Raw genomic sequence first — 16171 nt, forward strand, 5'->3', positions numbered from 1 at the left:
AGAATACAGAAATAAAACAATCTCTGGAAGGACTTAAAAGCAGAATGACGAGATGCAAGAGGTCATTAATGGAATAGAAATCAGAGAACAGGAACATAGAGAAGCTGATGCAGAGAGAGACAAAAGGATCTGCAGGAGTGAAAGAATATTAAGAGAACTGTGTGACCAATCAAAATTGAACTGCTCTAGATGGAAGCACTCCTAAGGCTAAACAGATGTCACCAGAGGAAATAAAATCACAGCAAAGAAAGTGGAACAATCAAATACTAACTCAAGGCAAAAAATAAAATCAACTACCCACAAAAGCAATCAAAGGAAACAAAAGAGCACACACACACACAAAACACCTAACATACAAAGAATGGAAGAGGAGGAATAAGAAGGGAGAGAAATAAAGAATCATCAGACTGTGTTTATAATAGTGAATAAGTGAGTTAAGTTAGTCAGTAAGACAGTAAAGGAGCTAACCTTGAACCTCTGGTAACCACAAATCTAAAGCCTGCAATGGCAACAAGTAGGTATCTTTCAATAATCACTCCAAATTAATTGGACTGAATGTACCAATCAAAAGACACAGAGTAATAGAATGGATAAAAAAGCACGACCCATCTATATGCTGCTTACAAGAGATTCACCTCAAACCCAAAGACATGCACAGACTAAAAGTCAAGGGATGGAAAGATATTCCATGCAAACAACAGGGAGAAAAAAGCAGGTGTTGCAGTACTTGTATCAGACAAAATAGACTTCAAAACAAAGAAAGTCACAAGAGATAAAGAAGGACATTATAGTGATAAAGGGGTCAATCCAACAAGAGGATATAACCATTATAAATATATATGCACCCAATACAGGAGTACCAACATATGTGAAACAAATACTAAGAGAATTAAAGGAGGAAATAAATGCAATGCATTCATTTTAGGAGACTTCAACACACCACTCACTCCAAAGCATAGATCCACCAGACAGAAAATAAGTAAGGACACAGAGGCACTGAACAACACACTAGAACAGATGGACCTAATAGACATCTACAGAACTCTACATACAGAAGCAACACGATACACATTCTTCTCAAGTGCACACTGAACATTCTCCAGAATAGACCACATACTATGCCACAAAAAGAGCCTCAGTAGATTCAAAAAGATTGAAATTCTACCAACCAACTTCTCAGACCACAAAGGTATAAAACTAGAAATAAATTGTACAAAGAAAGCAAAAAGGCTCACAAACACATGGAGGCTTAACAACATGCTCCTAAATAATCAATGGATCAATGACCAAATCAAAATAGAGATCAAGCAATACACAGAAACAAATGACAATGACAACACAAAGCCCCAACTTCTGTGGGATGCAGCGAAAGCAGTTTTAAGAGGAAAGTAGATAGCAATACAGGCATATTTAAAGGAGGAAGAATAATCCCAAATGAATAGTCTAAAGACACAATAATCAAAATTGGAAAAAAAAGAAAAAATGAGGCCTAAAGTCAGCAGAAGGAGGGACATAATAAAGAAGAAATAAATAAAATTGAGAAGAAAAAAACAATAGAAAAAAATCAATGAAACCAAGAGCTGGTTCTTTGAGAAAATAAACAAAACAGATAAGTCCCTAGCCAGACTTATAAAAAGAAAAAGAGAATCTACAAACATCAACAGAATCAGAAACGGGAAAGGAAAAATCATGAGAGACCCCGCAGAAATACAAAGAATTATTAGAGAATAGTACAAAAATCTATATGCTAACAAGCTGGAAAACCTAGAAGAAATGGACAACTTCCTAGAAAAATACAACCTTCCAAGACTGACCAAGGAAGAAACAGAAAAACTAAACAGACCAATTACCAGCAAAGAAATTGAAGTGGTAATAAAAAAACTACCCAAGAGCAAAACTCCCAGGCCAGATGGATTTACTGCAGTTTTATCAGACATACAGGGAAGACATAATACCCATTCTCCTTAAAGTTTTCCAAAAAATAGAAGAAGAGGCAATACTTCCAGACTCATTCTATGAAGCCAACATCACCCTAATGCCAAAATCAGGCAAAGACCCCACCAAAAAAGAAAATTACAGACCAATATCCCTGATGAACACAGATGCAAAAACACTCAACAAAATATTAGCAAACCGAATTCAAAAGAACATCAAGAGGATCACACACCATGATCAAGTGGGATTCATCTCAGGGATGCAAGGATGGTACAACATTTGAAAATCCATCATCATCCACCACATCAACAAAAAGAAGGACAAAAATCACACGATCATCTCCATAGATGCTGAAAAAGCATTCAACAAAAATTCAACATCCATTCATGATAAAACCTCTCAGCAAAATGGGTATAGAGGGCAAGTACTTCAACATAATAAAGGCCATATAAGTAAACCCATAGCCAACATCATACTGAACAGTGAGAAGCTGAAAGCACTTCCTCTAAGATCGGGAACAAGACAGGGATACCCACTCTCCCCACTGTTATTCAACATAGTACTGGAGGTCCTAGCCACGGCAATTAGACAAAACAAAGAAATACAAGGAATCCAGATTGGTAAAGAAGAAGTCAAACTGTCACTATTTGCAGATGACATGATATTGTACATAAAAAACCCTAAATACTCCACTCCAAAACTACTAGAACTTATATCGGAATTCAGCAAAGTTGCAGGATACAAAATCATTGCACAGAAATCTGAGGCTTTCCTATACACTACCAATGAACTAATAGAAAGAGAAACCAGGAAAACAATTCCATTCACAATTGCATCAAAAAAAAAAAAATACCTAGGAATAAACCTAACCAAGGAAGTGAAAGACCTATACACAGAAAACTACAAGACATTCTTTTTTTTTTTTTTTGAGAGGGCATCTCTCATATTTATTGATCAAATGGTTGTTAACAACAATAAAATTCTGTATAGGGGAATCAATGCTCAATGCACAATCATTAATCCATCTCAAGCCTAATTCTCGTCAGTCTCCAATCTTCTGAAGCATAACAAACAAGTTCTTACATGGTGAACAAATTCTTACATAGTGAATAAGGTCTTACATGGTGAACAGTACAAGGGCAGTCATCACAGAAACTTTCGGTTTTGATTACGCATCATGAACTATAAACAATCAGGTCAAATATGAATATTTGTTTGATTTTTATACTTGATTTATATGTGGATCCCACCATTTCTCCCTTTATTATTATTATTATTTTTATTTTTAATAAAATGCTGAAGTGGTAGGTAGATGCAAGACAAAGGTAGAAAACATAGTTTAGTGTTTTCTAACTTTGCTCTAGAGAGCAAATGTAGATGATCAGGTGTGTGCCTGTAGACTATGTGTTAATCCAAGCTAGACAAGGGCATCAAAACATCCACGGATGCAGAAGATTTCTCTCAAAACAGGGGGGGTGAGGTTCTAAGCCTCACCACTGTTGATCCCCAATTTCTCACCTGATGGCCCCCTGTGACTGTGCCTGTCTTAGGTTGTTCCTGCTTTGAGGAATCTTACCCGTCTCTGGTTAACCAGTCATCTTCCAGGGCCATACAAAGAGATGTAAAGTTGGTACAAGACATTCTTAAGAGAAATTAAAAGGACACTAACAGATGGAAACTCATCCCATGCTCTTGGCTAGGAAGAATTAATATTGTCAAAATGCCATCCTGCCCAAAGTAATCTACAGATTTAATGCAGTCCCTATCAAATTACCAACAGCATTCTTCAATGAACTGGAACAAATAGTTTTAAAATTCATATGGAACTACCAAAAACCCCAAATAGCCAAAGCAATCCTGAGAAGGAAGAATAAAGTGGGGGCGATCTCACTTCCCAACTTCAAGCTCTACTCCAAAGTCACAGTAATCAAGACAATTTGGTACTGGCACAAGAACAGACCCACAGACCAGTGGAATAGAATAGAGTCTCCAGACATTAACCCAAACATATATGGTCAATTAATATACGATAAAGGAGCCATGGACATAGAATGGGGAAATGACAGCCTCTTCAACAGCTGTGTTGGCAAAACTGGACAGCTACATGTAAGGGAATGAAACTAGATCACTGTCTAACCCCATACACAAGAGTAAACTCTAAATGCATCAAAGACCTGAATGTAAGCGATGAAACCATAAAACTCTTAGAAGAAAACATAGGCAAAAATCTCTTTGACATAAACATGAGCAACTTCTTCATGAACATATCTCCCCAGGCAAGGGAAACAAAAGCAAAAATGAACAAGTGGGTCTATATCAAACCAAAAAGCTTCTGACAGCAAAGGACACCATCAATAGAACAAAAAGGCGTCCTACAGTATAGGAGAATATATTCATAAATGACAGATCCAATAAAGGGTTGACATCCAAAATATATAAATAGCTCACACACCTCAACAAACAAAAAGCGAAGAATCCAATTAAACAATGGGCAGAGGAGCTGAACAGACAGTTCTCCAAAGAAGAAATTCAGATGGCCAACAGACACATGAAAAGATGCTCTACATCACCAGTCATCAGAGAAATGTAAATTAAAACCACAATGAGATATCACCTCACACCAGTAAGGATGGCCACCATCCAAAAGACAAACAACAACCAATGTTGGCGAGGTTGTGGAGAGAGGGGAACCCTCCTACACTGCTGGTGGGAATGTAAATTAGTTCAACCATTGTGGAAAGCAATATGGAGGTTCCTCAAAATGCTCAAAATAGAAATACTATTTGACCCAGGAATCCCATTCTAGGTATTTACCCTAAAAATGCAGCAGCCCAATTTGAAAAAGACAGATGCACCCCTATGTTTATCGCAGCACTATTTACACTAGCCAAGAAATGGAAGCAACCCAAGTGTCCATCAGTAGGTGAATGGATAAAGAAGATGTGGTACATATCCACAATGGAATATTATTCAGCCATAATAAGAAAACAAAACCATTTGCAACAACATGGATGGAGCTAGAGGGTATTATGCTCAGTGAAATAAGCCAGACAGAGAAAGACAAGTACCAAATGATTTCACTCATATGTGGGATATAAGAACAAATGAAAAACTGAAGGAACAAAACAGGAGCAGAATCACAGAATCCAAGAAAGGACTAACAGTTACCAAAGGGAAAGGGACTGGGGAGGATGGGTGGGGAGGGAGGGAGAAGGGGGAGAACAAGAAAGGAGGCCTTACGATTACCATGTATAATGTGGGGGGGGCAAGGGGAGGGTTGTGCAACACAGAGAAGACAACTAGTGATTTTATAGCATCTTACTACACTGATGGACAGTGAGTAATGGAGTATGTCGGGGGGACTTGGTGAAGGGGGGAGTCTAGTAAACATAATGTTCCTCATGTAATTGTAGATTAATGATACCAAAATAAAAATAAAAAAAATTAAAAAGAAAGAGAAAAAGAGAGGTATCTTTGGAGTTTCGAATTTAGAAGGTCTTACAGTAAAGACAGACAAAAGGTAATGAAGATGTGAAAACACAGATCTCATGAGGGGAGCTGAAAGGAGAGAATATATATTATTAGCATTGGCAGGAGTTTGTAACCTGTATAAATGGAAACGATGAAGATACCAAATATGACTCCAAAGTTCTGGCTGAGATGACTTGGTAGGATTATGGATATCATAATTGAGACATGAGGAAGACAGTGGCACAATAAACTTAAGATAGGAGCAGAGAAGAATGAATCTGGCAGGGAGGGTGATATGTTTAGAAAGACTAAATCTACCCAAAACACCAAGGTAAAGTGAAATAATTAGCTAAAGTAATATTTTGAATTCTAAGTCCAAATTAGTAATCACATAACTTCGATTGACTATTTCTCTCTCCATCTACTCACTGCCCCACACTTTACATTCTATTAGTTCTGTTTCTCTAAAAGTCCTGACTAATACAGTATTTGACACTATGCTAATCCCAGGTAGGAGTGGTAGGATGTCTCCCCCATCTGTAATCCCTCATTGTCCAGCTGAAATGAGGCTTGTATAGCTCACCCATCCTCCACCACCAACTGTACCTTTCAACCTGACACTTTCACCTAAAATCTAAACCCAAGAAAGGGAGGCTCTGTAAGAGACAGGAGTTTCTTCTCAGAAGGCTAAAAACCCACCTTCTAGGTTCCCATTTCCTGTCTGAGGAAGGGGTCACTTCCTTAGAAGATTATTGAGGATTATTTGCCACCTTTAATGGAGATGATATCTCAGCTATTCCATGTCCATGGCAGACACAGTTAATCAATGCCAGAACTCTTTTTCACTCAGTGTAAATAAAGTAGCTTTAAAATCCTTCTCAAGACAAAATTTCAAGTGGTCACTCAATCTTATTACTGATAGGAGTTGTCAGAAGGAAGTAAACTTCTATGTTATCAGAGTCCTAAGGCCTTATCAGGACAAACTAACTATAGTCTAATAAGCTCAACATTTGAACAACTGACACAAGTGGTTGAACAGATAGCAGCAAGAGAGTTGCTTCCTTATACCCATCTGACCCTTACCATATCTAGCTCAGAACTTCCTTTCTTCATTTCCAGCAGTCAGAAATATGTCCAAGAAATTAAAAAGAGAATCAGGAAAGAGGAGTCTCTTTCAGAGGTAGGTAGGCAGGCAAGACCCCAAAAGGGTGCATAGAGAACCACTGCTCAAAGTTAGGTAAGAATCCCAGCCTTGCCACTTATCTGTGTAAATGTGGGGTGAGTCACTTAACCTCTCAGGTAAGGCAATAACATCTACCTCTTAGGTGGTTGTGAGGGTCAAATGCAAAATGTGAAAGTGCCTGGCACATTGTTGACGCTACATAAGCAATTCTCTTAGGCTCATGGCCTGCCTGCTCTTCCTCCTTTCTGGACAATGAGACCAAGGTTGAGCGCCTAAGATAGGGAAGGACAGTGCTGCCAGTACCCTAACTCCTGGGCACTGGATTTGCTGATTCATGCTGGGTTGACTTTTTTTGGAATGTTTGCTGCAAAGCTGCTCACTCATGGCATCCCTATGAGGACATTAAGCTCTTTAGCTGCTTCTTTCCTTTTTTGTCCACTTTCTCAATTTTCATTTTTTTGTACAAAATACATAAAATTTACCATCTTAACTATTTTTAAATGTAGAGCACAGTATTGTTAATTATATGCACCCTACTATACAACAGATAGGTCTGTTTTATATATATGATCTAGTTGTAGTCATAAAATTCAAATTAATATGCACATTTTATTTTCAAATCTTTCAATATAAATAAGCTCATAGAGCATGTTTGTTTCTCCACAGAATCAAAAGATGATAATAGCAATTAGTGTAAAGGTTTGAGCAAGACTAGATGAAAGCCTAACAGAAGTGATGAAACTTTTCTCACAGGTTCACAAAAAATATATATGTATGTATGTATTGTGTTATATATATACTACCAAATTCTCAGCAGCCCTTCCTTAACTTTCCCTTCTTTTAATCATTTCCCAGATGATTACTCAAGGCAGTAAAAGCTAATTCTGACTTAGAAAACTTAAACAAAAAATTACCTAAAATATAAGAGGATTTATATTTTTTTCCTTATTTATAGCTTTTTTTTACATAGATTTACATGTGCTTAGTTGTAAGACATAGAAATTTGTTTTACTTTATAATATAAATGCAGTTGAAGACATGTCAAGTATTGAGACATTACCCCCTTTGATTCCTATGATGGTGCCCCGCAGGCCAGCTGGAACTGAGAAGTTCTCTCTCACATTCACAACACGGTCAAAGAGGCGAAATTCTGCATCCCAATCAGGAATGACTCCATGTTGCTGTTCTAAAGGCTGAAGAGAAGAACGCTTTAATTATTGCTAACTCTAATTTTTAAAAAATTTTCTATTAATATATTGAAAACATTTTATTCCTTCTGTACTTTCAAAGTAGAAACAATAACTTTGAATTCTTTGATAGGAAACTTACTCTGTACAGCAAATGGGGCTTCACTGTCACTCGTACCTTCTTATTGTTTTTTCTTTGCTGAAGAAAGATAATTTTTAAGTATTAAAAAATAGATAAAATTATAAAATTATTGTCCAGCACTTGGACATGTCTGGATTTTTAAAAGCCAAATGAAACGAGTAATTTTAAGAATATCTGAAGTTCTTCAGATGCACTAAGGAGGAGTAATAATTAATTCTTCAAATATTTTTAAAGTAAAAATTTTTAAGTATAAGGCATATAGAAAAATGCAAAGCTGTAAGTACACACCCTGGCGAATTTTTATAGTATGAGCATTTATATTTATAACCACACCCTGTTCAAGACACAGAACATTACTAAGTAAAACATAAAAATCCCTATATTCTCTCCTAGTTATTACCCTTCCTAAAAGTAACCTTACTTCTAACACAAAAGATTAGATTTGCCTGTTTTGAACTTTATGTATATTACATACCCTATTCAAATGTTTTTTTATGCTAAAAAGAATTGTTATACAATGATCAAGAAAGGCATATAAGTAAAAAGTGGTATAAAGCATTGATCTATGAAAGTACTGTGAGTTTTGTGGCTAATTATAAAATTAAGGTGGCATTCATTTAACAAAGTCCTTGCTTTTGGAATCTATTGTGAAATTGGCTTTGAAGTTTGACTATTTTGATCTAAAAATCCTGAAAGAAGAATTTTATTCTATCTTTGTTACTTGTTAGTTTTGTGAATTAACTTAAGCATCAGCTTCCTTCCATTTGTAAGATGGAAACAGAATTACTGGTTCTACCTAATAAAAATGTGAGAATAATTTATATCCATTGCAATTCATAACTACCATTCACATTAATTTTTTTTAAAAAAAGGGAATTCTAACCTAATAAGAAAAATGGCAGCAGTTAACCTATTGGTAGAGACCATACACTATAAAGTTCATGTATTTATACACTGCAAAATGTGCAAACCTTTAAACATAATCTATTTTCTTTTATTATAGAGACATTTCATTTATTCTTTCAACATGTATTTACTGAGTTCTCCTTATATGCCATATACTGGGGATAAAGGATGACCTGTTCTTTTCTTCTAGTTAGAGAAACACACAAGAAACAAAACAAGGAAAATAGATCGTATGTTTGAAGGTAAAAAGCATAGAGAAAAATAAAGCAGCTGAGGGGGAACATCGGTGTGGGAAGAGATAGCTGTTTTAAATGGGGGAACAGTGAAGGCCTCACTGACAAGGTGTCTCATGTTTCTAGCCCAGGGGAGACTAGAAGGACTAATAGAGTATGACTGGTGCTACTAAAAGCAGCAAGAAGGAGAAAAAGTAAGAGAAGAAATTTAAAGTGATTTTAAAAAAAACTCTAAGAACTGTGCCTAGAGTATTGCATATGAAAAAACAGCAACCTATATGCTCTAATATATCCTTAGGCATTATTATGTTATAGCACTGATTACAGGATGTGGCAACCAAACCTGACTCATCAGGAGAATTAGTAACTGGGGAATTTTCACAACAGGACCAAACCCACAACTACTAAATGAGAAATTCTCAGGTCTGGTTACTCAAAATGTCAAAAAGGCAGCACCTCAAGCCTCATCCAAGAACTACTGCATCAAAATTTTAATAACATCCTCCAGTCATTTGCTTACACATTAAAGTTTGAGAAGTACTGTTCTAGGGGTGGAATCTGGAATGCGTGTTTTTAAAAAAGCTCCTCCAGTAATTCTGATAATAAGCTGAGTTGGGAAACCACTGTCCAATAAGAAAATACTTTTAATGATGACCCTGAGTTATAAAGAAAAGTTTAAATTATGTTCAGAATGTTGTCTTTATTTTCTAGTTTTATCTTCTTTTCTTTATCACTCTAATAAGATTATTACACTAAAAGGAAAAAAAAATCACTCATACCTGCATTTCCTTGACAAATTAACAGGTTAAAAAAAATTCCTGTCTTATCTATGTGCACACACAATTTAAAAAACATAATCAAAACAATAGACAACTTGTATCTTCTGTTTGTAAAGTAAGGGGAAAATTTTTAAAACATCTTAGAAAACTCTGTATCAAAATGGTTAAAATAAAACTTAGAGGCTTAGTTATATAATTTTGTTAAGCGGAAAATTCATTTAAAAAACTATGCTGGACAAATAGATTTTGTTCTACATTAAAGAAAATCAAAAAGAAACATAGGTTTTCTATCTTTATCTAAATATTAATAACATTTCAAAAATAAAAATCTTGGTTCTCATCTTAAATTTTTTCCTAAATAGAAAAAGAGTCATTTAGTGGTGATTTTCCAGACTGTATTCACAGCTCTTGAGTATGTGATAAGAGAATCCAAATATTAATAGCCAAGCATCATTAAGCAATAATAGCTAGGCATTACTAGGAGTTTATATATATTAACTCAGTTAATCCTTTTGATGACCCTATGAGGTAGGTACTATTTTAGTCCCATTTTACCAGTGAGGAAATGGAGGCATGGAAAGGTTATGTGTCTTATCTAAGGTTATAAATATTGAAAGAGGGATGGGGAAAAGAGAGCTTTAGAGTCCAGTTAACTTACTTAACTTTTAAGGCCCTGTGTTAGCAAAGCAACAGCATCTTAATAAAATGGCAAATGTGTGGAAAATAAAATTAGAAGTTAAAGGAAGGAATATAATCAACTTTTTACTGCATCAAGATAGGGAATCAAAATAAAATAGTTAAGCCTTTACAGAAGGCTATCATTTTTTTAAAATTGAGACATAAACAAATAGGAAAGATTAAGTGGGATTTAAAAAATGGTAACTGAATAAGATTGTGAGTGGAAAAGTACATTTTAGAAGTGAGCCTGTAAAAGGGAATTAAATAAAATGTTTCTATTCTCTAAAAGGTGAACTGGGTCTTTAAAGAACTTAAAATAGGAAGGAATCAGGGTTAACTTTGTTTCTCAATAACAGATTTTCTATTTTGACTAGAATCACAAATTATTAATTCCCAAAATTAGAAACACTGCAATGACATAAAGTTTATTTAGATAAACTTATTAATGGCCACTGGAAATAGCTGGAACTTTTGAAAAAAATTACAGAGTTATTTGACATAAATTAAAATCACTGGAATTTATGCTTTATTTGGTGTAGTTCACTTAACATTAAACCTCATCAATAGTCTTGGTATTGAAAATTAGTACCTTGCACTTTTCAACTTCTTCCTCAATTTTCTCAACAATAGCGGTATCCAGAATTTGTAAATCACAAGAAGAACGAGACAAAGTACTGACAGGATGCCCCTTTAGCCAAGTAATAATTTCTTGAACTTTCTCAGCACTACATTAAAAACAGTAATTTTTCACATTAATTAAAACTTTTTGAGGGATTATATAAAAGGCCTAATATAAACTTTTTGAGGGCTTTGAATTATATACATCAAATATATAATTAATAATCATATTTAATTACAACTAATTATAAACATGGACATGTTACTTATTTTAAAATCACAAATACAGTTTAAAAGTACTTTACTGATATACATGAAATATAGATTTATATTAAGATCTTAAAGCAGAAACAAAATATATATATATAAAATCTTCCCTCCAAAAGTAGTATAAATTCTTGATAAATTAGTTACTATACCTTTCACTAGAACCACTAAGCTGAACTGTGAGGCAATAAATACCATAAATTTTACTTACCCGTTCTCATTTTCTTCAGGCCAAATGTCATCTTCATAGAACACATCCTCTTGGCTATTTTTGGCTATATAACTAAATAGTTCTGGAGCTCTAGCCAAACAAACAAAAAATCGAACATATTGCCTTAAAAAATATGTTTATGCCTGACTTCATATAAACTTCCTATCAGGTAATTTTGGATGCTAAGGGGACATATAAAATATATTGAGGACTGATTATTACACACAGAGTATCAATAAGGGTTAGAGACAAAAAGATCTGAAAATATTCACATGCTTCAAAAGCTCTCAGTAGCTGAGGGAGAAATGATTCAATTCAAAAACTATAATAAACTTCAATTACTTACAAACTTTATTGACTATCTTTAGATTGTGACAGGTGATTAATGAACAAAAATAATATCTACAGGTTAATTTTCTAATTTTTACAACAAAGCTGGAGCACTCCACATTTAATGAAAACACATTAACAATTTCTTCTGATATTCCTCAAAACCCCATTGCTTCCTGAATAGTGTAGGAGTTTCAAATACAAATAGCAAGTTGAACACGTGTTTATTTTTGCTCCATTCCCAACCCACTAAAAGAGCAGTAAAGTAAAAAAGGTCATAGACCTAGAAAGACAGATGGGGAGAGAAGTAAATGTGATATATGTGATAATTGCATATATGTGTTAACAAAATTTTAGAAACTGGTAACTATGAGTAAGTGTTAAGCAATTTGACAGATAGGAATAAACCACACTCGAAAGCCACCAGTGTGGGAAGTCAACAGGAAGTAGGTTGATTGATTCAAACTGCAGAAGTGTGTAAAAGCTCAGGAATTATGGGCTCCAGGTGCATTTTAATGCTTTAGTATGGGGTGAAGTTTAATAGGTATTTAGTTGAAAATGTTGTATAATACTCAGTTAGACAGCCATGTGATTACTCACCTTCCATTCCAGCATAAAATCTGTAGTTTTTCTTTTGGAGAGGTTGAATGGATGATGCTCTAGCCTGAGGTATACCAGGCACAGGGAATAGGTTGGATGGGTGGGGCACGAGGAGGAGAGGATAGGTGCCATATTGAAATCAGGGGATTGAAAGTGTAACTACTATATAATGTATCACTAGGAAGCAGGCTAGAAAGTGTAACATCTTCAGGACGATGGAGATAAGCATACAGAAAGTTTATTAGTTTATTATTTATTATTCTTACGGAATCAACACTTGGGGAAGGGAAAGAAAAAAGGAAGGAAGCAGAACTGGGCCCAGAGAGAAGTTGGGCTGTGATTCATTCTTAATGAACTCCTTGGCCAGCCTCACAGAAATCTCAAACTAGGATGGACCTTGGACTTGTCCCAAATTGTGGAAATCAAGTTGGCTAGGGCTTTATACCTCTTTGTTGATCAGGTATTAGACCTGTGGCTGCTGTGGGAAGATGACACAACTTTAGGCAAAGTGGTTCTCTTTTGCTAGTCAATTCCTGAAGAGAGCTTATAGCTGAGAGCTATCAGATAGCTACATTCCTGCTGCCAAGGGAATAGGTCCTTTAGTCCTGAAGGGACATCTGGGGGGTGTATCACTGTGTCATAAGATCCACTACATGAGACCCCCCTTTCCATGGTTAATTTCCAGAAGTCAGTTTTGTTCCTCACATCTGTCCTCTAAGGAAAAGGCTTGAGGATTCCTCTTTGATAAAACTAGCCAGCCTAAGAGAAAAGATACACATATAGGTAGGGATATTTGGAGGTCCTCTACAGCAGTAGCCAAGTCCCAACTGACAAGTCCCACAAAGCACACTCAGTTTCTAATCAGCTTTTTAGTGCCTCACTCTTAAATATGATGGGATATCAGAGAACCACTAGATAAGAAAAATAACAGAACAAAACAAAAAACAAAAAAACTTTAACATGAAGGGAAAGATCAGATCACACAGAAAAAAAGGCAATTTGGAGAAAACAGAAAAATACATAGAAGAAATCTAGAATTACTATCTTCAGATAAATAAAAGAAGATAATTCATTCATTATAAGAACAAGATGCTATAAGATAGGGATGCCAAAGAATAAGGAGACACTCTAAGAAATTAAAAATGATTAAATTAGATAAAACTTTAAAAATTATGTAAGATAAAGTTCAAGAAATTCTCCATAGAGTAGAAGTATAACAATATAGAAAATGGATGAGAAGAGATAAGAAAATTAAGATGATTAATCCAGAAGGTCCTAACATCTAAGTAACTGGAGTCCCAGAAGGAACAGAACAATTGGTGAAGTGGAAATTATCAAAGAAATAATTAAGAAAGTTTCTCAGAATGGAGGGTAATCACTTAAGTCTGAAAGGGCTGAATAACAAAAGAAAAGAAAAATATCTATATCAAAAGGCAAATGTCATCACATTATTAAATAGCACTGGCAAAGAAAAGATTTCTGAAAATGAAAATAGATCACACAAAACAACTGAGCATAAGAATGGTACAGAACTTCTCACCAGCAAAGGAAACAAGAAGGGAATGAAGCAAGTGCTTCCAAATTCTGAGAGAAAATAATTTCTAATCTAGGATTCTACACTCGGGCAAACTATCAATCAAGAATCAGAGAAGAATAAAGATTCTTCTCAGGAAGCTACTGGAGTAAGTCCTCCATCAAAATGGAGACATAAACCAGAAAGAAGAAGGCATGAAAGCAAGGATAGAAAGGGATTCTATGTACAAGAATGGTGAAGGGAGTTCCCAAGATGATAGTAAAGAAAAACTCTAGACTAAGGGTTGTGCAACAGCTCTAGAGCAATTAGTTAATACTGAAGCAGGAAGATAGAAGGTTTTAGGAGGAAGTCTACAAGAAAATGGAACTGAGAAGTTACCTGATCTTTGACCATATGAAGTTTTCCAACTATTAGAGACTTTGTGTCTGAGTTAGTTGTATGAACACAGAAGATAAGCAAATGAATAAATAAGATGGGGGAAACAAAAAAGTGTACAAGAAAGGAAACATAATCTTAATGTTCTGTAAGGTTCAGCTGTGACCATTTATATCATCTTAATCAATTAACCTTAATTACAGATTTATTCAAAAAATTATGATGAAACTATAGTGAGAGAGGAAATATGTACATATATGTAGGGAGGTGAGGAAATAAGGAATTAGGGTAGTAGAAGAGTTAACCTTCATCTTTCACAGTAGAAAATCAATGCATATGTCAAGTTGAAAAGGCAAGGAAAAGTAATCCAAATATGACATTTTAAAGAAATATGGACATGACTAGAAGAAATAATCTAAATTTTCAAGTGATAATGGGATTGAATTGTGTCCTCCCCCTGAAAAATATGTATATTGAAATTCCAACCCCTCAAACCTCGGAATGTGATTTTATTAGGAAATAGGGTTTTTATAGAGATAAATTTAAATGATATCATTAGGTTGGGCCCTAGTCCAACATGACTAGTGACCTTGAAAAGGGAGAATTTGGACACAGAGACATACACAAAAGGAAGATGATGTGAAGATAACATACAGAGAACACCACGTAAAGATGGAGGATTTGGGTGATGCATCTGCAAGGTAAGGAATGAATTCATGGGGCTACAAGAAGCTAGGTTCCTTCCCTAGAACCTGCAGAGGAAGCGTGGCCCTGCCAACACTTTGATTTTGGTCTTCCGTTCTCCAGAACCATGAAACAATAAATTTCTGTTATTTTAATCCACTCAGTCTGTGTTACTTTGTTATGGCAATTGCAGGAAATTAGCAGCGGTTCCTCAAATATGAGAAGGTTACATACCAGCAGAACAATGGAAAGAACATTCAATTATAAATCAGAAGTAAAAATATTTCCTGTAAATCTTGTCACTGAGTAATTCAGTTATCCTTGGGACTCAGTTTTCTCATTTTTATAATAAGGGGTTGAGACATGTCTTAGACCATGACAGCAATAAAATTCAATAATTCTAGGATAGTAATCTACTATCTGGCTGGAGTTTTAAGACTCAGGAAAATCCACTATACCAAGAGTTGTTTTCTTTATCCATACCAGTCCTCTTACAACGAACACAGACATGCAAAGCAGTAAATAATTTATGATAGCAAGGCAAGGAAAATTTTTATTAGAAGGAGGCCAATTCTTATCATCCTTTCCCATTTTAAATAATGTAAGATTATTTTCTACTCGATTTTGGCTAATAGCCAAGGTGCTCATAACACAAAATTAAGTTTATATGTAACACACAACACATATACTAAAGGAAACATTTTTCCTCTAAAACTGGTATCAGCAAGGCAAAACAGTTAACGTTCCTGTTTCTGGATGCCTAGTAGGATCTTGTTACACACTTACCTCTCTAAGTATTCTGCAAGAAGTTGTTCTGCTGCAGATGAATACATCCACTCACTTCCAACTTTCTTAGTATATCCAGGTACCTCCTCATTTTTTTTGTTGAATTTGAGGTTCAAACCCACATTTGCTTTATGGTCTCCATGAGGGCTGAATTACATACACATACAAACACACATTTAAAAATTTTGTTCAAAGAATAAAGTTTTTCTTTCAAGTCTTAGAAAAGCTTAGTTTTGATTGTTCTATATTTTA

The 16171-nt window shown here is 35.1% G+C and overlaps 1 protein-coding gene across 1 annotated transcript in view; it reads right to left on the bottom strand.

Moving 5' to 3' along the window:
- Positions 1-16171, bottom strand: part of XRN1 (5'-3' exoribonuclease 1) — a 182242-nt gene that overhangs the window by 70614 nt on the left and 95457 nt on the right. Inside the window, 5 exon segments of the mRNA XM_073232329.1 lie at positions 7650-7782; positions 7919-7975; positions 11104-11239; positions 11611-11700; positions 15920-16066. Of these exon segments, the coding sequence (XP_073088430.1) occupies positions 7650-7782; positions 7919-7975; positions 11104-11239; positions 11611-11700; positions 15920-16066 (563 nt within the window).

This window comes from Manis javanica, chromosome 3, assembly GCF_040802235.1.
Source record: "Manis javanica isolate MJ-LG chromosome 3, MJ_LKY, whole genome shotgun sequence".
Classification (NCBI taxonomy): Eukaryota; Metazoa; Chordata; class Mammalia; order Pholidota; family Manidae; genus Manis; species Manis javanica.